This window comes from Haematobia irritans, chromosome 1, assembly GCF_050003625.1.
Source record: "Haematobia irritans isolate KBUSLIRL chromosome 1, ASM5000362v1, whole genome shotgun sequence".
Taxonomy (NCBI): Eukaryota; Metazoa; Arthropoda; class Insecta; order Diptera; family Muscidae; genus Haematobia; species Haematobia irritans.
The window spans coordinates 107,103,488-107,128,916 of NC_134397.1; the positions used below are offsets into that span (position 1 = coordinate 107,103,488).

Sequence of the window (25,429 nt, forward strand, 5' to 3'; positions counted from 1 at the left end):
TATTATATTTCTCCAATATAATGTTGCTCAAAATGTCACCAATAGATTATAGCATAGGACTTCTACTGAGGATGAGATTGGCCGTAAAGGCATGTTGGGTTTGTGAATTTTTGGGAGTCCATAGAGTCTGAGGGCTGTGGCAGAATTGGACGTTAAGGGAAATTTTTCTTGTTTTGTGATGTATTCCGCTTTAAATAATTTTATAATTTTTCTTTGTAATTTTAGCGTTGGATCTTCTCTCATTGTCCTATACGTTGTCTTGTCGTTTAGAAGTTCCTCCATTCCGGTTTTGCAATCTTTCCTGTACATTATTACCGTTTTGTTGCCTTTATCTGATCCAGTTACAATTATATCCTTCTGTTTTCTTAAAAATAACCCTAATAATCATATATGTTAAGGATGAATTTGGGATTGTTCTTCATATTGCTTATGTGAGAATCCTGTTGGTTATTTTTGTTCGAACTATATATTTCTCTCTGTCGTCTGATAGTGAAACGTAGGATAAAAATATGAAATAAATAATCTTTTATTTGCATAAACTCATGACCTTGAAAGCCTGACTAGATACTCTAGAAATCATAAAAAACGAAAATACAATAAGGTCGATATTTTCTAAAGAAATAAAAATTAAATAATTTGTTGTTCGCTAGACCCTGAAGTACAAAAATGTAACAGCATACATTTCCTGCTGTTTTTTGCAGGCTTTTTTCTATGAGTGTAGGAAACTCCAGAAATTACTTTTCTTCATTCATCTAGTACTTTCGGCGGGAATAAGTGATTTTTGTTTGGAATTCTTGTGTTGCACTGTGTAATCACTTCTGCAGTTAGTGTGTTTATTGAGTTACGTTAAACAGCGTTAACAATACGAAAAACGTATGAAGTCATCATGGACTCCAGAATAATTGCCATAAATCTCCAAACTATCATTCCAATACAAATGTCAAAAATTCCATTCCAACATTTTCCAGTGTCATTTTTATGCCATTTGCAACTTGGTTCTTGAGATTGATAAATTTGTAAAAATTAACTATAATTTTTAAAAAAATATGTTGAACTTGTCAAGAGTAAGTATACTGTAGAAATAATTGCGCTATATGGAAGCTATCTATAGATTTTTTTTTATTCTCAAATTGTTATAAATAACTTCTATATAGTATTATGTTACGTAAGATAAGTTTTATTTTGTACAAATTTTATAGGCCGTCGTTCGCAGCTTCACCACCTCCGGTGCTCAACGCGCCGTGGCCAAAGGAGAAATTGAGAAGGGATACTTCGAAATTAAAAAGGTGCAAGAACATTTCCAAAAAAAGGATGGAAAACCAGTATTCTTGAAAGGCTCAGCCGTTGATCAAATTCTGTATCGCATTACTGTAGCCCTCAGTTTAGTTGGCATTGGTGGAATGGGAAAACTGTTTTATGATCTCTCGGTGCCTAAATCAGAATAAGAACTCGAGTTACAATGAAACACCAATATTTAAGAACGTATTCAATTTAGCATTATTTCCTATGTTTCTGTGTTTTTGACGAACATGTGTAAGTTTTAGTAAACGTATTATTTTATTCGCCTTAATTTTATCAACTTGCTTTGTTTTATAGAGAATACTTGCATCATTTTCTGTGGGCCCTTCTCAAGAAAAGCAAAATTGTATTTACTTCCAACATTCTTTAATAAAGCATTTACGACATGGAAATATATGGGAATGTTAACTGAAATAAAAACTTTTATTTGAATTCATAGTTACGAACATTGTCGAGTTTGAACGGAGAGTCCACACGTTTTGCTATTCATATATTTTATACATGACCTAGTTGTAGTTTAATGACCACTCACCGAAATTAAAAGTATATATTTCGCTTAACTCATTTTTCTCTTCAAGCATGATAAGCAATTATAGCAACTAGTTTTTCCACACAATGTTTGTAGTATGATTTGTTATTTTTTATTTCCAAGTATGCCTCAGTTTTCGCAATCATCTATTCTGAGATCTAACTAATAGGCCTGATCTGAAGAGAACAATGGACACGGTACCTTAGTAAAGCAGCACTTTTCTTCATGAGCGTCCGTGATTTCGTACTTCGAAAACGTTATGTAATAGTCGCAGTTTATGGCTCTTTTGTTTGACTCAAAATGCAATTTCATAAGCTAGTGGTCCGACAGCTGTCTAATTAATCGCTTTTTTTTGCGTTAGGGACAGGATACACATATTATTAAAGTAAGGGTACCCAGGTTAGGGATAACTACGAATCTATGGACAACAACAAGATCATACTCCGTGAGAAAACAATTTGGAGGCGAACGAATAGTAAACGTGCTGCAATCATTGCGAAATTGTCAAAAAAGCATTTAGTCCATGTAAACGCGTTCATTATCATGATTGTCCTGGATCTGGCCGCTCTGTACATATCTCAAAAAATTGCTTGCTCTGACTTACATCTGGGAACACTATCGGATTTCTTATCGAAAAATGTAGATGATTTTATCTGCAACTTTGAACAAATTTTTTGTTCAAATTTTCGATTTTTTAAAATCGTATTTCATGTCATATGCAAACGATTTTGCTCAAAACATATACAGTTTGTCAAGAAAATGTTTGCAATGAGGAAAATTGTTTGATTTTTTTAAAATAGTGTCAAATAATTCTTTGCAAAATCACTTTTTTTGGAAACCGTTACATTTCTGGGTAAAGAGCTAAGTGTGTTTGGCTTTTTTTAGTGTCGGTGTGTTTGCAATAGTGTACATAGGCGTTTATTATTCAAATATCGTTTGTGCGTACATGATTGATTGCTCCCGCTAATTAGAACATGCCAGGGAAACGAGTTAGTGAAGACATAATTCAATTGGTTTATTTTAATTATTATAAAGGGAAAACAGCAAAAGAATTGGCTGAAATGTTTTCCTTAAAGCTTAGGACGGTATATAACATCTTAAGCCGTGCTGGAAAGGAGGGAAGACTTGAGTTAAAACAGTCAACAGGCAGACCAAAACAGCTAAGCAGACGTGATGAAAGAAAAATTTTAAAAACCATTTACGATAACCCATATTCTAGCACGAGAGGATTAGCCCAACAGTTGAAAAATGATTGTAGAGTAGATGTTTCACACGAAACCGTTCGGAAAGTGCTTTTAAAGCACAAGTACTCGTCCCGAGTTGCCAGGAAAAAACCATTGCTTTCTGCTCAGAATGTGGAAAAAAGGCTTAAATTTGCTACAGAACACCTAAAACTACCAACAGAATACTGGGATGACGTAATTTTTTGTGATGAGACGAAAATGATGTTGTACTATCACGATGGACCACAAAAAGTTTGGCGAAAACCACTTTAAGCTTTGGAAAACAAAAATATTATTCCCACAGTGAAGTTTGGCAAGCTCTCAGTAATGGTTTTGGGGCTGTATATCTAGCAAGGGTGTTGGAGAAATAAAAATTTTAGACGAAATTACGACCAAAGAAGTGTACCTTGATATTTTGAAGGGAGAACTAAAAGCCAGTGTCCAAAAAAATTCGGATTTGTTGACCCAGATAATTCGCAAAAACTTAAATACAAACTATATCAGGACAATGATCCGAAACATAAATCATATTTGTGTAGAACCTGGCTACTATATAACTGCAGCAAAGTTATTGATACTCCAGCCCAAAGCCCTGACATGAACCCCATAGAAAATTGGTTGGTCCATCTAAAGAAAAAGGTTGGACAAAGATCTCCCAAGAATAAAAATGAACTTATCAGATTTATTAAAGAAGAATGGGCAAAAATACCAGAGGAATATAACATGCCAAAGTTGATTAGCTCAATCCGTAGACGTCTGCAAGCTGTAGTTGATGCTCGAGGTGGACACACCAAATATTAAGATGGAAGCGGTTGATATAAGTAGAAAATCCAACAAACCCCCATTTTTGAAAACATTTAATTGACACCAAAAAATCGTGAATTGCTTTTTAATTTCTTTACATTTTTATTTGTTGATGTTAACAATTATTTATTTAAACTGTATTTTAGTTGCAAGGGTATATATCAATCGAAAATATAACAAAAAAAAAACCAAACACAAAGTTATTTGTGTTTGAAAAATATGTTTATTTTTCTCTTTATTGAAGTTTTTTATTTTGCAAACATTTTCTTGACAAACTGTAAACAAACTAAAAATCTTTGCAAACGATAGCTGTACACGTGGCCCACACAGAACTTATTTTATTCAGGTTAAAAAATGCAATGAAGAAAATTCAGTACACAAAAATTTGAAAAGAAAAAATATTTTTGGTATAACAAACATTTTGAAACTCGCGTCTGATTGCCTTTTAGCCATGTCGTTGTAATTAATTTTATCGATGTAATGACCTCTTGATAAACAAACACCTACAACGCCATCTTAACCGGATATATTCTTTATATCAGTAGTGAACTGAGAAATGATCTCGAAACGTCGCACTTAAGGAGTCATAGTCTTCCACTTTTCTGTTGGAAAGCAAATGTTAAAGGCTTTCGATCCGTGAAAAATGTGAATTGATAGCCTTCCATCATAAAGGTGGGTATTAATTTCGAGTTTAGCCGCTAAATCATCGTTTTCACGATTACTTTTCTCTACACCCAAAAAATTTTGTTACTCATAATAGCAAAAATGTTTGCTAAAACAGCAGTTTTTGTTTGTTGAAAAAGGGACAGCAGTAGAATTGTTTCAGCACACATTCGTTAGTTGAAACAGCAAACATTTTATACAGCTAAAATAGCAAACAAATGCTGCTGAATTAGCAAACGTGTTTGCTAAAAGTTTTTGACAAACATCGCTGCTAAAGGCCGGTATGCACCTCTAGCGAAATTTTCGGTAGCAAAAATGTATTTAAGTCTACAACAAAAAAAAACAGGGCTGTGTACACAAATTTTAAACCAGCTAATCGCTTTTAAAAATTGTTAATATATGTTCCAAATATTCCTCAAATAAATTGTTTATTATTTACAGACCTTTTTAAAACTTTTACGAACACAATGATTGTAATAAATTAAATGTTTGCTGCCAAAATATGCTTTTGACAACCCTGTTATTTTCATTAGAGGTGCGTACCAGCTTACGAAATTGAACGCTACCGAAAATTTCGTTAGCATAAATAGCAATGCATTTCTTATGGGAATGAAATTTTTCGCTAGAGGTGCATACCGGCCTTAAAGTAGCAAACTGCTGAAATAGCTAACATTTTTACTGCTATAACAACTACAAATGTTTGTGGTGCCAGATACAAAATTTGTCGTTTTTTAACGATATGTTGAAATGAAACTATATCTTCTACATTTATTAAATGTGTGAAATAAATTGAATTCCATCGAAGTATTGGACGTTGGGTTTGATGTTGTCCAGGATTTATTTTCGTTTGTTTTTCCTCTTAGGCCTTATATACGCGGATAAAACATAACAATGTTAAGACAAAATGTAATGAAAAGTAAAAAAACAATTAGTAATTACACTAAAATTTACATTTGATGAGTTGAAAATACATAAAAATTTCATCTCCTGAATTCGAAAATAGATGAGAAAATGTCAGAAACATGACATGACATAACAAAAATTTTACTTTGTAAAGTATTTTTATTTATAGGAATTGTATTGAACGATGTCATCAAAGTTGACCAATAGAATAGGTGCTTTTAGCAAAAAATCAAATTGATTTATTCTAAAAGCATACATTATTCTCTTAAGGCCGCTAAAATAGCAACGTTGTAATGTTATCCTGCACACAAAAAAAATTTTTTTGATTTCAATTACGAAAATCGCGGATTCAATCATTTTTTTAATTGAAATGTCTTCAATCACGAAAATGATAGTATCAATCACCCATTTTGATTGAAAACCAACACGATTTTTAATTACAAATTTAATTGACTTTTGTCACGGAATCAATTAATTGTGTGATTGAATCAATTAAAAACGTGATTGATTTTTAACATAAAATTCAATCACAGTTTTAATTGAATCAATTAAAATTTTAATTAATTTCGCGACAAAAATCAATCAACTACTTGATTCATTCAATTAAATAATTAATTGAAATTGGCTATAAATTTCGATCAAAAAATTTATATATTGCGAACCCAAAATCGTATTTAATTTTTTTTTCTTTTGAGATAAAAGAAAATATGTGTTTCTTATAAAACATATTTAATATTTTATTATTTTTTAGTTATGCAATATGCGCTTTACAGACTATCAGTTATTCCGGACGACAGTGCTCGTGTCGAACATATCCCATATATTGTGCACATTATAAGTTAAGTCCGAAGGCATAATCGATACTGCTGCATGTTTATGGGATCGATAACACATTTACCGATTATTTAGTCATCGCCGACAAGTCGTATCGATCCGACACATTGTAAGATTCTTTACAAACACCGACATTCCGTCCGGAATAACTGATAGTCTGTAATGCGCAATAGACAAATAAATTTGGTTCTTGTCATTTGTGTTTTGTTCTAACATAACTTACAAATACAACTACTATCAATAACAACTATAGGGTGAAAAATAAATTATATAAATCATTATCTTCCTTATAATAATAACCATGTTCCTTCTAATATGTAGATGCGCCTAGATTTCCAATATTTCAGCAGCCTGTAAGCTAAATTAGTTTTTCTGAAAGTAAACAGAATAATTCGAATTTAATTTTGTTCAATTAAAAGTTAATTTTGTTAAACATTACCTGCATAGAATATCAAGTTCAATTCTTAGTTCCAGGTTGCAGAATTATAATCTTCTTTTGCAGTTGTAGTCTTTTAGCATGAAAAGGTGTTAAGGAGCTCGGTAATTTAATTTTAGTAACAATTCCTTTCCAAAATTTCCACACATTAAAATCGTCTATTAAAATTTGAACCAATCAAAGACAAAAATAATGGGAAAGCAATGTAATATTTGGTATTATATTGATGATACTTTGCAAATTCTGGAAATAGAAAAAAATATAAATGGAAAATACATATTTTTATTATTATCGGATATTTTTCATATTTTTAAATCCAAAAGAAAGAACTTTTTTACCATTACATAATTCAGCTCATTAGTTTATATACCAGATATACTGCTCTCTACTTGGGTTCAAACTGAAAAAGACAGGTAAAACAAAAATGCAATTTAATGCCAACGCTACTTCGCAACTTCAAGGTGAATCTTCCAACAAACCCATACCGCTCTTGGTTTTAAGAAAACTAGGATTGAAAAAAAATTATAATTTTAAAAGATCAATACGGTACCCACTTTTTTATTGCAAACATATTATTATATATTTGATAAAATGATGGAGTTGATGGGATTGATTGGTCAATTTCACGAAATAAAATTGGTCACTAAAAGAAATGAATAAAAAATATATTATTTTAGTCCGTTTAATGTAAACAGGCTTCAATGGAAAACGGTATTCACATTTCACAATTTTTTACCTTCAATAAACGTAGATTGTTTTACATTTTTACAATACCACAAAACACAAACACAGGTAATTTCAAATGCGTTCTGTCATATATTTTTTCAAACCTTTACAACGTGTCCGTTTGTTGTTGCACACTTTATTTATTTCAACCCTTTGCTATGATTTTTTGTTGCGTTCAAAATATTTATGCACACATTTTGAATGCAGCAGACAGAATGTCGCCAATCATGTTTTTCAATTTACGCGAAAAACAAAAACCCAACCGTTCGTTACGAGTTACTTCCACAGACTGATCTCTCCATCATACATTGTTGAATAAATACCCATTCTCTTGTTCTCTTTTCGGTCTTTGCATTGCTCAAAATTATTCAGTTTCAATCACAAAGGTGATTGGATCAATCACATGTGTAATTGGAAACGGAAAAAATTTCAATCACGTTTGTAATTGAAAATTATTTCCGAATTGATTGAATCAATTAATATTTTAATTGGAAACGTAACAAATATCAATCATTTTTTTAATTGGTTTTTATTCGGATTTAATTAAATAATTAATTGAATCAATTAACATATTAATTGAATCCGTTTCCAAATTCAATTAAGTGTTTAATTGAAAAACTTTTGGTGATAATTTTTTGTGTGTGGTTTTAATACTCACATTTAAGGTGAACTTTGCCAATTGTGATACATTCGGGTACAGTTTAGGTTAGCTATAGTGACAGCCCGTTATTTCAGGCTCACTTCGACTATTTAGGCCATTATGATACAGCAGTGTTGAACTTCTCTCTTGTCACTGAGTGCCACCCGATTCCATGCAGAAAGCTCAAAGACAAGGTATCCCCTTTTTATAGCCGAGCCTGAACATCATTTCCCATTGCGATGAAAATTTTAGAGTAGCTTTGAAACACTCAGAAATGTCACCAGCATTAAGTTGGAACTACAGACCATGCGGCCATGCTATTGTCAAAAAAAAAAAGTTAAAATGTGGGAACTACTATTGTTTGAGTAACATATGACGCATGAAATTGACGAACTTTTAACTTTTCAATGCGTTGACAACATTAAACAACATCCCTGGCAACATTTTTTGAATTTGGGGGCGCTTCTAAGAATCCCCACTACGTCGAAAACAGTCGTATACGATATCCAAAACTCCTCGGAAAAGCGCCGTCACTATTGAGAAGTTGTACCACGCCAAGTTACTACAAAAAAGTATAGCATGAGTGCAATTATTAGGTGCCCTTCTGGATACATTTAGAAGGACGCCAATAAGAGCCCCTTCAAACAATAAGACAAAGTGCATTTTAAGATAGCTGTAAAGGAATCATTGTGGTCAAGTATAATACGATTGTTTAGATGTTTATTAATTTTATTAAACATTTATAAATTCTCATAAATATAACATTTATACGACTATCACATCACATTTAACATATTTTTATGCATTAATAAAAGATTGATGTTGAGTTACAAGTTGCAAGTTACATGTTGTAGCCTATCAGCCAGTGCTTTTATTCCCAATGGAGACAGCGTGTCTGGAAAAATATTTGAAAAGATATCACTTTATTCCATTTGGAAAGTAAAAAATACCTTTCACAATTTTAAGCGAAATAACTATGTTTTCAGCACTTCATTATCGTTTTACAGAGGGAGTAATCCTTGATAATACCATAGACCAAGGAAGGTATAGACATCTGTGACGGCCGCTAGGAATATAATTCCATTAAATGAATGATTTTTGAAATTTATTAAAACCAAGCTGGCTCCGATTCATTGATGTTTTCTTATATGACCATTTGGAGGTGAAATTAAATTCCTCTACACTCATTGAAAAATGTCTGCTGTTATATTTTTGTACTTCATGGCCTAATAAACAACGAATTATAAACTTTTTTAGGTTATAAATTTTCCCCAGGGCATATTTAAGAACCAAAAGTAGTTTTTGGTATAGTTTTGCACAGTAATATACTCACACGCTCATAAATACGATCAGCAAACTTTTTGTTTTCTGTTATGCCTCAATTCGATAAATATTGAGACTTTTGGTCAACTGTTATAGATATTCATAAAATATTGTTTTTATTATATTAGGGTAGCTCCTATGTTGATTTTTTTTGTTCCAGCCAAAATAAAAGATGTTTTAGTGTAATCGAGCTTAGAAAAATAGCAGGAAATGTTTGCTATTCCAGCAAACAGTGACTGCTGTCCCTTTGTTTAGCAGACTTTTCTGCTGTCCCTACTAAGGAATTTCTTTGTGTACCCTTGGGTTCAAAAGCATTCAATGAGAGGCTTATCAACTCTCGAACAAGTTGGAACATGATATCGGTGAGACCCATGTTCTTGGCCACTTAGAAATTGCACTATATTTTTTTTTAGTATACCAACACGAGACTGAGTGAACAATGATACGGCGGACCAATAAGGAATTTATTATGTATTTTTTGATGCATACAAATATATACATACATACAATTTGCTTTACTTCATGATCTCAATAATTGGGGGCAATAATTTTGAATCCTGTTCAGCGGAAATTCATGCATGGATGTGATGTGGTGTTCGCAAGTCCAGGCATATGTGGAGACTTCACTCCGTTCCTCTTTGAGTTTGTTACGGCAGTTCGTATACCTCGGCAGGATGATCATTGTTGTCCATTACATTAAGTGGTGGGTATTGTGCCTGCAACTTGGTGGACTTCTATTATTCTTTGTACCCAATGAGAGGGATGAATTTAGCACATTGAGCTTATAAACTTTAGGCAATTAGTAGTTTAAGAGAATTAGTTTTGTGTTGTGCGGGCTTTGGTATGGTAATGTTTCTATTTTTTTTTTTGACAGACCATATGTTTTAACAGGGATGGTTAATATCAAGTATCTAGAAATGACTAATGAACATAGATAGTATGAGTGAACATGGACCAGAGATCTAGTAGGATTTAAAAAGGATGAATGTAGAATCGTCCAGTTATGGAAACATGCTTTAAAATATCCTTAATCCTTATTTTAATGGAGTGAGCCTACTGACAACCACGATATTACAATTTTTTTATTAGATAGTCACATAGTTATACCAAACTCCACCTATCGGTAATTTTACGAATTCCAGGATGAAGTTAGCCCAGTTTCGGGACTCCAAAGCCAATTTGTGTGGTAGAATGTGCTCACCATTAAGTAGTTTGTGTGACCTATCCCAAAGTCACAACTACACCCAAACTAACAAAATGTTATATGGTAGTATTTTTGGTTAGAAGAAAATGTGGAATAGACATTCATAGTCGTACCATACAGCAGTGAAGTAGTTAAAGTGAAGTAGCTTTATAGAATAAAAGTTGAACCTCAGATTTTCTGCTCACTGTTTGGAATAAATTAACTGGAACGAGGAACTATTTATCTCAAGCCCGAATTTATTTAAAATTAAGAATTTACACACCTAGGGATATTGTGGAAGATCGAAGTGATATAGTCGACAACCCCATCTGCACATATCCCGGTAAATTCGTACATAATTGATGAAGACAACATACAGTGAGTACACAAACCACATTTTTTGTCAGATTTTTCCTATTCGCTATAAAAGCAATATGATTGCGACTATCGGCTAATAGATGGTAGTACGAAGAATAACGGATAACTAGAATTTAAATGAAAAAGAACAAAAACTGCGAATAAAGAAAGTCGAAAGGTATCAAAATTTTGATACACGAATGAAAAAACTACGTGGATACTTTCAAGAAATTAAAATGAATGCGTGAACCTAAAATATTAAAAAAAATTAAACTAAACATGAAACAATTTCTACAATAGTTTTTTTTTAAAACAAGCCAACAAATGATCCAAATAAAAAAAAACAATAATAATTTGTTAATGATAATTAGCTATTAAAAGAAATGCACGTTTTTTCTCATGTAAAATAAAAAAAAAAAAAAACATAAGAGTAATTAGTCTATACGATAGAAGATAACTTTTTATTTTTTCTTTCTTTTTTTTATCAAAAATATATGTAAGAAAACAAAAACAAATCAAAAGTCATTTAAATTGTCACTACTATTTTATTTAGAATTAATAAATATATAATATATATTGTATTTATTTAATATTATATATTGTCATATATGTAATTCTATTTTCAGTTATAAACAAAATCACTCGCAAATCTATTATAAGAAAAATGTGAATTGAATTTGAAATTTCAACCTAAAATGTTTTGATTCCAGTAAGGTGTTGAGTAAGTAGTTGAAAAAGGGGAGATTAATGTAAATCTCGGGAGATATCTGATACATAAAACAGGGCATTAGATGTCTCATCAGGATGGCCATTTTTGGTCATATTGTGGGTGGGCTGCCCAGGAGTCGTTGTCACCTGACTCCAAATTCGTCGCTAAATCACTGTAACAAAATTTTGACTAATTTGTTTGCCTAGCTCGTTTGAGGAATGTCCGTCTGTTTTATTTCCCTTCTTTATGAAGATACAATTTCCAAATGTTATTGTCAATTGTTATTTGTGAAATATGAACATTGTTATCGACACCTTGGCACACAGATATTATTTGTAAGTGGATATGAGCGGAAACGAATCCACGAATCCGGCGAGTTCAAGCCGCAGCAAAATGCAAAGGTGCCACCGCTCTATCAACAAACCTCGTCCCTTACAAATTGGCGCTCAACAACGTGGAACTGTTTATATGCAAAAATTTTCAAATCTTGAACATTGTTACATGTAAGCAATCCAATACCTTGTTTGAATTAGTTTGATATGATGTAAGTCCCGGAAAGCTGTCTCAGAGCTATGCCTGCGTTGCGACAGTCATGGAAAGCTAACTCAATCAATGGTGATTAATTGGCAACTGTATGACTTGAATATCTTAGTGTAAGTCGGCTCATATGATCTTCGAGTCATTGAGAATTTGCTACACTAACATAGCCCTGTCAAACTATTTTCCAACTAATCAACAAAGGCTAATACATATTAAATTAGTCTAATCATTTTTGTTAGTGTATGTTTAGTGTACTGTCGTTCCGTTTTTCCTCAATGAGAAGCATCACGAAATAAATTCTCGAAATCGTTGAAAAAAGAAAATAATAAAATCAAAAAATGTCAGAAAAAGAATTTATTTCATACAAGTCATTCAACCTAATTTATTTGATTTTGTTTTAAATCCTTTTAAATTATTTAAACGTTACAGATATAATGCACTTTGATTTTACTTCTAAGGGCTAATACAATTAGTTGAATAGAAACAATATGAAGTGATTTCAAAATACATTATAGACGATTTAGCACGAAAAACAATCTCCCTTTTGAACACAACTACAAATTACTCGACCATATGAATTATCTGAAAAGAAAACAAAATCGAAAAATATTATTAATAAATTTTTTTACAGAATTAAAAATATATATAATATAAAATATACTTGCACTAAATTTTAAAAATCAAAAAAAAAAAAAAAAAAGTTTAATGAAAGTTTAAAAGGAATATATCATACGCAATAAAACAAAGAGAGAATCAAAACAAGTCAACTATTTAAATTGCAAATTTGTCTTCAAAATTTAATTTGCAATTTTGAATTAATTATTACCTAAATTATCAATTTAATTATTATATTAAAAAACACTACAACAAAAACAAACTTATACATTAAATTATTTGGATCAAGTCTTTTTTGAAACATAATTATTTATTATTTTTATTTATTATTATTTATTTATTTGTCAAAATTAAATTTTGAAAAACAAAAAAAATAATACTACGTATACAAAAACAGAAAAAAAAAAAAAATATATATATATATATATATATATATATATATATATATATATATATATATATATATATATATATATATATATATATATATATATATATATATATATATATATATATATATATATATATATATATATATATATATACATATATATATATATATGTATATGTATATATGTGTGTGTGTATATATATATATATATATATTGTTCAAGGTTGCCAAAACCAAAAACATAATAATTCATAGAAAACTGAATTTAAAGGAAAACATATTTTTTCGAGTATTTTTAATATTTTTTGTTACACGCAATTTACTATAAATTTTTTTTTTGAACTGAAAAACCTTTACATTCGAATTTCAAAATTTACTATATATTATCACATCAATGCATAACTAATTTTTCTTGTACGAATACTTTTTGTCTACGTTTTTTTTTTTTTTGTTGTTGAATTTTGATACCCGTATTTATTCGTTTCCCACCAAAAATGATACTGAGGTCAATGTCCTCCAATATGTCCAAAAATTCTGTCACGACTGTAGCAATGACTACAACAACTCCTACGACGACGACTACACTTGCTTCAAATTCAAATACCAGAGTTGGAAGTCAAGCTAATTTAAATTTAGATACCCATAATTTTTCGCACACTACTCTTGTCGATTCTGGGGAAAACCAGACCGATTTGGCTATACATCCACAAACTACTTCATCGAATGAAGAAAATAGCATTCCCTCACCCCAATATAGCAGCATAACTGCGATAGGGATACGAAATGAATTTCGATCTCAAAGGAATGACCAAACGGTCGATAATACAGGAAACAGGAATAATGTTCAGAATAATAATAATGTTGGGAATAACGATATTATTGTGAACGGTAGTGGTTTAGCTTTGAAGGATTATGTAGCAGCTGCTGTCGGCGTGGCACAGGCTCGAGCGATGCAGGAGGTAAATGAGAATTTACGAAAACTAATTCCAGAGATTGTGAGAGAGACTATCCGGTCTGAAAGGGCAATTTCTAATGAGAGGGATATTCAAAATAACATTCCACCGGTATCTAGTAATCCTCAGCCACAGAATCTTGACTTTCCACCTCCACCGACTCAGGGACAAAATTCAGGAACGTCATTACCGACACAACAACGTAATAATTTAATGGATAATATTCCTCAGGTGAATTTTAGGGACGATTTTCGAAATAATGTTCCAACAAATTTCGCACCACCTAGAGATGTCCCACAGTATCATCAAGGATATAATATTCCACCACCTAGACAGGACTATTTTCAACCCCCACCACCCCCTTCACAAAATTTTGCCACAGCCACTTCAATGAACTATTTTTCAAGAACACCAGAACAATGGAATCTTGAAAAATGGGGCATTCGTTTTGATGGACATGATAGATCAGTAAGTGTAGAGGATTTTATATTTAGGGTTGAAACTATAAGGGAGGATTCAAACTGTCCGACACATGTACTACTGAAAGGATTCCATCACCTCTTGGCTGGCAATGCTTATGAATGGTTTTGGAGCTCCAGGTGCCAAAATCCACTTTGCGAATGGGACTTTTTGAAATATAATCTCAAAAGAAAGTTTCAGCGTTTCGAAAGTGATTTCGAAATTCAACGTAGGATTATGGAGAGGAGACAATCCTACAATGAATCGGCTGACACATTTCTTCAAGAGATTATAAACTTAAATAATCAAATGCGTATGTCTGTTCCGGAGCATGAATTGGTTAGGATAATAAAGGACAACCTCAAAGATGGGTTAGCCCAATTAATATTCCCAATGCCCATTTATAGTCTTGATCGTTTGATTGAGGAATGTAGGCGTGCTGAGAGGAGCCTTTATAAGCGCAACTCTTACCGACCGCCACATCAGGCTCGTAGGGTAAACGAATTGAACCCGACAGCAGATTGGAATTTTGGACAGCCTAATGAATTGACTCAAACGGAGTATCAGTTAGAGGCTCTTAAGCTAAATTCCAATGCGAGCAAATTGACCTGCTGGAACTGTCGACAACCTGGCCATTCATTTATCGATTGTGAATCCGAAAGGCGCATTTTTTGTTATAGATGTGGTATGGATAATGTGACCACACCAAACTGCGCAAGATGCAAGGAAAACAATCGAAAGAGCATGATGCGGACGGGGCCATCATGTTCAGACCCCAAACAGCCCCAATGAGTATTCATGGTAGCTCTGAAACATCAGACACCGAAATTTACCCTGTTATCGACCGAAATGAATCACAGAATTTTGACTTAGAACATAAGGATGAGAAAAGTATCAAAATTTTCCAGAATCATAACCGTGATAGAACTACACAACAGAAATTGAAGCAAATTGTTCCATACGAGGTGCGTTTGAAAAATTATAATGAGATAAGGGATGAAATATTTAAAGATTTTCCCAAACCTTCAAAAGATATTTTAAAAACTAGACTCAGATATCAAAATCGAAAATCTGAAAGAAAATCTTTATCTATTTCAACTTTATCTTCTGACACAGATATACGTCCATATTTGGATGTTGAAATAAATGGATATATTTTAAAAGGCCTCATGGACAGTGGAGCTTCAGTTTCATGTTTGGGGAGAAACTGTTTCGAGAATATTGCTAAGATGAAAATTAATATTTTCGATTTTCGTTCAGTTATAAATGCAGCGGATGGCTATGCCTTAAATATTGTAGGAAAAATTAAGGCTATTGTTAAGTGTAATGGTAAGTCCGAATGGATGTACTTTTATGTTGTGCCAACTTTATCCCAAGAACTTATTCTTGGTATAGATTTTTGGAGGAAGTTTGGCATCAACATCTGTTTCAATAGTATGAGTATAAATGAATTGTCAATAGAGGAGGAGGACGCTCAGAGACATACTTTAACACAAGAACAACAAATTGTTCTTGAAAGTGTTAAACTTGAGTTTCGGTGCTTTAGCAAGTTTGGTTTAGGGAGAACTGATTTAGAGCAGCATTTCATTGACACAGGCGATGCTGAGCCAAGAAAAATGCGCTATTACCCCGTCTCACCTGCTGTTCAAAAACTAACATATGCGGAAATTGACCGAATGTTAGCTTTGGATGTAATTGAACCAGCCACAGATGCGGCATGGAACAACAGGGTGACATTGGTAATTAAGCCTGGTAAGAATCGGCTTTGCCTGGATGCACGCGAACTCAATAAGGTTACGAAAAAAGACGCGTACCCTCTGCCCAATATAGATGGCCTTTTAAGTCGATTGGGTGATACATATTTCATATCAGCAATTGACTTAAAAGATGCCTTTTGGCAGATTCCCTTAGAGGAATCTAGCCGCCCCAAAACAGCCTTTACAGTCCAAGGGAGACCCCATTACCAATTCAAGGTAATGCCCTTCGGACTTTGTAACGCCGCCCAACGGATGTGTCGTCTGATGGATCGGGTCATTCCATCAGAACTTAGAGATAGGGTTTTCGTATATCTTGATGACCTATTGGTTGTGTCATCAAATTTCGAATCCCACATGGATATGTTGAAGACCGTGGGTCAACGACTTACTTCTGCTGGCTTGACTATTAATATGCAAAAGTCAAGATTTTGTTACAAGGAGTTGAAATATCTTGGATACATTGTCGGCGATGGCAAATTGAAAACCGATCCTTCTAAAGTCGAGGCAATATCCAAGATATCTCCTCCCAAGACCCCAAAGGATGTTAGGCGATTTTTAGGAACCGTGGGATGGTATAGACGGTTTATTTCCGACTATTCTACCCTCACTGCCCCTATTACCGATACACTGAAGAAGTCTACGAAATTTTGTTTTACCCCAGAGGCTATATCTTCATTCGAGGAACTGAAAAAGAGACTGATATCCAGTCCAGTTTTGATAAGTCCAAATTTTGAAAGACCATTTTTCGTCCAGTGTGACGCATCCAATGTGGGAATAGGAGCGGTCCTGTTTCAAAAGGACGAAAATGGACACGAACACCCAGTTGAGTTTTTCTCAAAAAAATTGAATGCGGCTCAAAAAAATTACTCCACTACTGAGAAGGAGTGCCTTGCCGTCGTGTTAGCCATTGACAAGTTCCGTCAATACGTAGAACTTATGGAATTCACAGTCATTACGGACCATTCAAGTCTGAAATGGCTGATGAAGCAACAGGACTTGAATGGTAGGCTAGCACGATGGAGCTTGAGACTTCAAGGCTACAAATTCTCAATAGAGCATCGAAAAGGAACGAAAAATGTTGTTCCCGATATGCTATCTCGTCTCAGTATGGAGGAACTCTCTTTTGGTGATAGTTCGATCGTTGATTTCAGTTCTCCAGAATTCACAAGCCCCGAATACTTGGCTTTAATGGACACTGTTCAACAGAACAGGAATTCCTTGCCGGATTTGAAGACAGAAGACGGACTTGTATACAAGAGGGTTCATTTCAATCGAGGTGAAGTGGATGATGAAGAGGATTGTTGGAGAATTTGGATTCCAGGCGGCATGACAGATCATATAATTCGAAAATCCCATGAGGACAACACTTGCCATGGTGGTGTAGCTAAAACCGTGTTTGACATTAGACAGTATTTCTATTGGCCCACTTTGTCAACTGATGTGAGAAACTTCATAAGGGACTGTCAGAGCTGCAAGGAAAACAAACATCCAAAACAAACACTTCGGCCAACCATGGGACATGAGGTTATAACCCAGCGTCCATTTCAGAAAATTTATATTGATTTTCTAGGACCATACCCCCGTACCCGTACTGGAAATACTCATATCTTTATAGTTCTAGATCATAGAACTAAATTTGTTTTGTTGAAGGCGATTCCGAAGGCTACCTCCAAATCAGTGATCAGATTTCTTACCCAGGAAGTATTCCATAAGTTTGGAGTTCCTGAAACGGTACACTCCGACAACGGAAAGCAATTTCTGAGTGAATCGTTTCAAGAACTTATGAAAATCTATGGAATACAACATATGAAGACTGCTATACACTCCCCACAAGCTAATGCTAGTGAGAGAGTAAACCAGTCTATAATAAACAGTATAAGGAGTTTCCTCGTAAGTGATCAGAGCAGATGGGATGAAAACCTGTCAAAAATAGAATGTTCTCTACGATCAACCATTCACTCATCTACTGGTCTTACTCCTTATTATGCTCTATTTGGGTACAATATGATCACACATGCACAAGCCTATCAGATTCTGAAGAGAATCGGTGCGTTGATTGATGGAAGCGTTCAATTTTTACCCAAGGCCGACAAAATGCAGCTAATAAATCGTAAAATTAGTGAGAAGTTGCATGACGCATACGAAAGGAATGTCAAGAGCTATAACAAGCGAGCTAGGGAAACACATTTCAAGGCTGGACAGGAGGTGTATAGAAAAAACTTTGTTCAGAGCGACTTTAGCAAGGGCATAAACGCCAAGCTATGCAAGCAATGGCTGAAATGTCGCATAAGGCAACCCGTTGGGAAAAACATGTATGAGGTTGAAAATTTGAGAGGTCAACTCATTGGAGTCATACATGGTCAACATCTCAAATATTAGTCTTCGGCTGTCGATGTCCACATGATTTTCTTGATACATTTTTTTTTGAACAAATTCATATAACCATTTGGCTTAACTTTAGCAAATTTATTTTCATTCCATTTTTTTTAGTGTAACTCAATAGTTTAGAAAGGTATAAATATTGGCTACCTCAAATTATAGTCGAAAGGAAGTTTTAAAGTTACTTGACAATTGTGATTGGAACTTAAGTTAATTATTATTATGGTTAATTTTTACCACGGCTGTTTATAAAATGTTATTTTTTTTAATGATCAATATTCGAAATAATTCAATTTTGCGGAAAGTGAATCATTTTCACAAAAGAAGAATACTATTTTTCTCTGTGTACGGCTATCAATACCAGATTACTATGAGTAAATGACTTCGAAATCAATAACCGGAATTTACGAAACATAATATGCGTGTTATATAAATTTCTTCCTCACAATGTTCTCACACGAACAAGTGTATTTATTTACACACATTCAATTGTAACACTGTTACAATTGACATCCATCTATGTCTACAATAATTTACTTTCAGTGTAACGCCCGGAATTTTTTCCCAAATTTTTCTGCTCCTGCGCAGTCGCAGAAAAATCTGGCTTTGTGACGGCCGCTAGGAATATAATTCCATTAAATGAATGATTTTTGAAATTTATTAAAACCAAGCTGGCTCCGATTCATTGATGTTTTCTTATATGACCATTTGGAGGTGAAATTAAATTCCTCTACACTCATTGAAAAATGTCTGCTGTTATATTTTTGTACTTCATGGCCTAATAAACAACGAATTATAAACTTTTTTAGGTTATAAATTTTCCCCAGGGCATATTTAAGAACCAAAAGTAGTTTTTGGTATAGTTTTGCACAGTAATATACTCACACGCTCATAAATACGATCAGCAAACTTTTTGTTTTCTGTTATGCCTCAATTCGATAAATATTGAGACTTTTGGTCAACTGTTATAGATATTCATAAAATATTGTTTTTATTATATTAGGGTAGCTCCTATGTTGATTTTTTTTGTTCCAGCCAAAATAAAAGATGTTTTAGTGTAATCGAGCTTAGAAAAATAGCAGGAAATGTTTGCTATTCCAGCAAACAGTGACTGCTGTCCCTTTGTTTAGCAGACTTTTCTGCTGTCCCTACTAAGGAATTTCTTTGTGTACCCTTGGGTTCAAAAGCATTCAATGAGAGGCTTATCAACTCTCGAACAAGTTGGAACATGATATCGGTGAGACCCATGTTCTTGGCCACTTAGAAATTGCACTATATTTTTTTTTAGTATACCAACACGAGACTGAGTGAACAATGATACGGCGGACCAATAAGGAATTTATTATGTATTTTTTGATGCATACAAATATATACATACATACAATTTGCTTTACTTCATGATCTCAATAATTGGGGGCAATAATTTTGAATCCTGTTCAGCGGAAATTCATGCATGGATGTGATGTGGTGTTCGCAAGTCCAGGCATATGTGGAGACTTCACTCCGTTCCTCTTTGAGTTTGTTACGGCAGTTCGTATACCTCGGCAGGATGATCATTGTTGTCCATTACATTAAGTGGTGGGTATTGTGCCTGCAACTTGGTGGACTTCTATTATTCTTTGTACCCAATGAGAGGGATGAATTTAGCACATTGAGCTTATAAACTTTAGGCAATTAGTAGTTTAAGAGAATTAGTTTTGTGTTGTGCGGGCTTTGGTATGGTAATGTTTCTATTTTTTTTTTTGACAGACCATATGTTTTAACAGGGATGGTTAATATCAAGTATCTAGAAATGACTAATGAACATAGATAGTATGAGTGAACATGGACCAGAGATCTAGTAGGATTTAAAAAGGATGAATGTAGAATCGTCCAGTTATGGAAACATGCTTTAAAATATCCTTAATCCTTATTTTAATGGAGTGAGCCTACTGACAACCACGATAGTGAAGTAGCTTTATAGAATAAAAGTTGAACCTCAGATTTTCTGCTCACTGTTTGGAATAAATTAACTGGAACGAGGAACTATTTATCTCAAGCCCGAATTTATTTAAAATTAAGAATTTACACACCTAGGGATATTGTGGAAGATCGAAGTGATATAGTCGACAACCCCATCTGCACATATCCCGGTAAATTCGTACATAATTGATGAAGACAACATACAGTGAGTACACAAACCACATTTTTTGTCAGATTTTTCCTATTCGCTATAAAAGCAATATGATTGCGACTATCGGCTAATAGATGGTAGTACGAAGAATAACGGATAACTAGAATTTAAATGAAAAAGAACAAAAACTGCGAATAAAGAAAGTCGAAAGGTATCAAAATTTTGATACACGAATGAAAAAACCACGTGGATACTTTCAAGAAATTAAAATGAATGCGTGAACCTAAAATATTAAAAAAAATTAAACTAAACATGAAACAATTTCTACAATAGTTTTTTTTTAAAACAAGCCAACAAATGATCCAAATAAAAAAAAACAATAATAATTTGTTAATGATAATTAGCTATTAAAAGAAATGCACGTTTTTTCTCATGTAAAATAAAAAAAAAAAAAAACATAAGAGTAATTAGTCTATACGATAGAAGATAACTTTTCATTTTTTCTTTCTTTTTTTTATCAAAAATATATGTAAGAAAACAAAAACAAATCAAAAGTCATTTAAATTGTCACTACTATTTTATTTAGAATTAATAAATATATAATATATATTGTATTTATTTAATATTATATATTGTCATATATGTAATTCTATTTTCAGTTATAAACAAAATCACTCGCAAATCTATTATAAGAAAAATGTGAATTGAATTTGAAATTTCAACCTAAAATGTTTTGATTCCAGTAAGGTGTTGAGTAAGTAGTTGAAAAAGGGGAGATTAATGTAAATCTCGGGAGATATCTGATACATAAAACAGGGCATTAGATGTCTCATCAGGATGGCCATTTTTGGTCATATTGTGGGTGGGCTGCCCAGGAGTCGTTGTCACCTGACTCCAAATTCGTCGCTAAATCACTGTAACAAAATTTTGACTAATTTGTTTGCCTAGCTCGTTTGAGGAATGTCCGTCTGTTTTATTTCCCTTCTTTATGAAGATACAATTTCCAAATGTTATTGTCAATTGTTATTTGTGAAATATGAACATTGTTATCGACACCTTGGCACACAGATATTATTTGTAAGTGGATATGAGCGGAAAAGAATCCACGAATCCGGCGAGTTCAAGCCGCAGCAAAATGCAAAGGTGCCACCGCTCTATCAACAAACCTCGTCCCGTACACATCTCAAGTGAATTCACCATGGTTTTGTTTATTTGCAGAGCGCAGTCATTCCACTCAATTGCGCAGTCAAGTGACTCAATTTCTTTTTGGAAAACAAGAATTACCGTACAAAGCAGCCAATTTGCATTACAAAAAAGGTGTGAATCGATCAAATTTTATAAGCTTTTACAATATTTTGTGTTTCATCAAGAGAACAAAGGAAAGAAAACAAAAATAAAGCCAAATTAAAAAATCACTCAATTGCAGACGAAAAAGAGCCCTCTACGGTGTGCAGACAAACTACAGCTCTGTGAATTCATTTGAGATGTCTTATATTTAATTGGTCTATGGTGATACAGTGTCATGAATAATCGCAGCAGTACATATTTATAACTATTTGAGCATTTCATACATTAAAAATTTAAGATTTCACTTGTTTTCTGTGATTGTTTTTAAACAGCTGATGACAGTGTTGCATATTTTTTGGAGATGTCCTGGATAAAGGCCGGTACTCTGTTCGGTTTTCGCGTTGAAACTCCATACAAAACCAAAAAATGCGAAAAATTTGCGAAATTTTTTCCATTTGTGATACTATGTTTTTTCGTGTTGAAAAACTGACGTTTATAGCACGGCGCCATTTGCAATGTGAATTAAGAAATAATTTATTTATTAAAAACTATTTGTGCGGGTTTATAAATCAAACACGGACCATATTTTTGTTCCGAAACTATACAAAGGATCAAAGGAATAGCAGATCAATTGCCCAAGGAAAAATAAAATGTTATTTTCTAAAAACACGCAACAACCACCAACTTAATCCAATATCGCTCCCTGTAAAACAGCGCTCCAAGCTACCTAAAAAAACGCCGCTTTCTATGTGCGAAATAATGGTTTCCATAAAAATTTTTCGCAAGAATGAACATAGTACCGGCCTTAAACGAGTACTCTGTTTTCTTTCAGTCCGTGACTGCTTAGGGTATCCAGTGCAAAAAGAAAACAGCCCTACCCAATAAACACAGGATAAGCGTTTTTCAAATGCAACAACTTTTCAGTTTGAGGGTAAATATAATTTTCAACATAAATTCAACTTGACTTGAAATAGGTCATCTTCAATACATCTTCAAATTGTTTGCGAATTACTTCCAATTTGCCAAAATGTTGACGAAATCTTTGAAAAGGTGTTGAAGATAATATGAGAAAACTTTGACAAAACACTACCGTAAAATGCAACGAAAAAACCATGTGGTTTTCAATACTTATTTGTGCAACGAAGTTCGTGGTCAATTGCAAGAAATAAAAAAAAATGGAAAATTTTAGACAAATAAGCAAATAGTTTATAAAACTAGGTAAGTGAAAATAAAAAATGAAATAAAACTTTAAGGAAGTCACTAAATGTATATATCTTTGCAGAAAACTAAAATTATGGATTCTACGTTCATGAAAACATAAAAAACTGACCGATGAAAAAATGGTGGACAATTAACTGGAACTGCTTCAAATAGTTTATAATAATTGGTACGTCAATATGAAAAACTAAATCAACACTTTAGAGAAGTCACTAAATTTAAATCTCTTTGCAGAAAACTAAAATCTTTGGATGCTACCTTCTTGCAAACATTAAGAAGCTGACCAATGAAAAATGAGTGGCTTATCGGCAAGAAAAAGTTTCCAGAAACATTACAAGTGCAACCAATTAAAATAGTTAAAAACAACAAATTGTTGAAATCAACAACTTCTGGATGAAAATGTGCATCACATCGTCAGTTTAATTCATATGCTATTATCAGTTTAAAATGGATATTTTGTGAATTCCTTCTGCTGGAAATCAATTCTAACACGCGGTCCAGTACGTTCCTAATTTCAAATTGCCCGCATGTTAATACATTTTAATGCTGTTTTATGACACCAAAAGGAAGGAAATCGAATTATCAATACAAAAGTGTTTACTAATAATGTTTAAGATATTTAAAGTTTTGTTGTTTGTTTTTTTTTTTTTTTTTGTTCTTATTTGTTGATATGTTTAATACGATTATTATTTATCAATTGGTATTGTAGTATATTATGTAGTGTAGTGTATTATTATATATTTTATTTTGATGAAAATGAATAAATTATACAAAATTCATAGAATTTTGGCTTTGACTTTCAATTTGAAGTGGGGATATCATTCATACAAATTTAGGTTGAAAAGTATTTGCAAAGATGTTAATTTTGAATTTGACTCGCATCGAAAATTGTTTGACAAATTATTGAGTAGCGATGCATTTCAATTTGAGGATAACACTTGAGATATTATTGCTAATGTGTTGAATTTCACTGTTGAGGGTAATGTCTGTTTTTTGTTGAGAACGCAATTTTCTCAACTTGAATATTACCCTAATCTTTTGAAAAAATGTTTGAAAAATTGTTGAAATTTAGCATTTTTCAAACGTTTGTGTTTATTGGGTACTATTGGTTACATTTTACATTCAACAGGTTACTATTATCAAAAACATGTATGGTTACTATTGGTTACATCCCAATAAACACAAACGTTTGAAAAATGCTAAATTTCAACAATTTTTCAAACATTTTTTCAAAGAATTAGGGTAATATTCAAGTAGAGAAATTGTTGAGAAAATCGCGTTCTCAACAAAAACCAGACATTACCCTCAACAGTGAAATTTAACACATTAGCAATAATATCTCGTGCTATCCTCAAATTGAAATGCATCGATACTCAATAATTTGTCAAACAATTTTCGATGCGAGTCAAATTCAAAATTAAGATCGTTGCAAATACTTTTCAACCTAAATTTGTATGAATGATATCCCCACTTCAAATTGAAAGTCAATGCCAAAACTCTATGAATTTTGTATAATTTATTCATTTTTATCAAAATAAAATATATAATAATACACTACACTACATAATACACTACAATACCAATTGATAAATAATAATCGTATTAAACATATCAACAAATAAGAACAAAAAAAAAAACAAACACCAAACTTTAAATATCTTAAACATTATTAGTAAACACTTTTGTATTGATAGTTCGATTTCCTTCCTTTTGGTGTCATAAAACAGCATTAAAATGTACTAACATGCGGGCAATTTGAAATTAGGAACGTACTGGACCGCGTGTTAGAATTGATTTCCAGCAGAAGGAATTCACAAAATATCCATTTTAAACTGATAGCATATGAATTAAACTGACGATGTGATGCACATTTTCATCCAGAAGTTGTTGATTTCAACAATTTGTTGTTTTTAACAATTTTAATTGGTTGCACTTGTAATGTTTCTTGAAACTTTTTCTTGTCGATAAGCCACTCATTTTTCATTGGTCAGCTTCTTAATGTTTGCAAGAATGTAGCATCCAAAGATTTTAGTTTTCTGCAAAGAGATTTAAATTTAGTGACTTTCTAAAGTGTTGATTTAATTTTTC

The 25,429-nt window shown here is 32.8% G+C and overlaps 1 protein-coding gene and 3 long non-coding RNA genes across 5 annotated transcripts; 1 reads left to right on the forward strand and 3 right to left on the reverse strand.

Annotated features, from left to right (window-relative positions):
• The first annotated feature begins 903 nt into the window (after positions 1-903).
• COX7A (Cytochrome c oxidase subunit 7A) lies at positions 904-1,719 on the forward strand. Its single transcript, XM_075291353.1, has 3 exons — positions 904-1,064; positions 1,200-1,533; positions 1,597-1,719. Exons 1-2 carry the CDS (start codon positions 1,047-1,049, stop codon positions 1,443-1,445), a joined length of 264 nt encoding a protein of 87 aa, XP_075147468.1. The 5' UTR covers positions 904-1,046; the 3' UTR covers positions 1,446-1,533; positions 1,597-1,719.
• Positions 1,720-6,133: 4,414 nt separating this feature from the next.
• LOC142221607 (uncharacterized) lies at positions 6,134-8,030 on the reverse strand. Of its 2 annotated transcripts, XR_012718144.1 has the most exons (4): positions 7,428-8,030; positions 7,030-7,334; positions 6,695-6,934; positions 6,134-6,627 (listed from the first exon to the last, which is right to left on the reverse strand). It is a non-coding gene; the product is annotated as an uncharacterized LOC142221607 (long non-coding RNA). The 2 variants fall into 2 exon arrangements; XR_012718143.1 differs by having other exon boundaries at positions 6,695-7,334.
• A 730-nt stretch (positions 8,031-8,760) lies between these two features.
• LOC142221606 (uncharacterized) lies at positions 8,761-10,304 on the reverse strand. Its single transcript, XR_012718142.1, has 2 exons — positions 9,008-10,304; positions 8,761-8,952 (listed from the first exon to the last, which is right to left on the reverse strand). It is a non-coding gene; the product is annotated as an uncharacterized LOC142221606 (long non-coding RNA).
• A 2,204-nt stretch (positions 10,305-12,508) lies between these two features.
• LOC142221608 (uncharacterized) lies at positions 12,509-20,522 on the reverse strand. Its single transcript, XR_012718145.1, has 2 exons — positions 20,102-20,522; positions 12,509-12,751 (listed from the first exon to the last, which is right to left on the reverse strand). It is a non-coding gene; the product is annotated as an uncharacterized LOC142221608 (long non-coding RNA).
• Between the last annotated feature and the right edge of the window lie 4,907 nt (positions 20,523-25,429).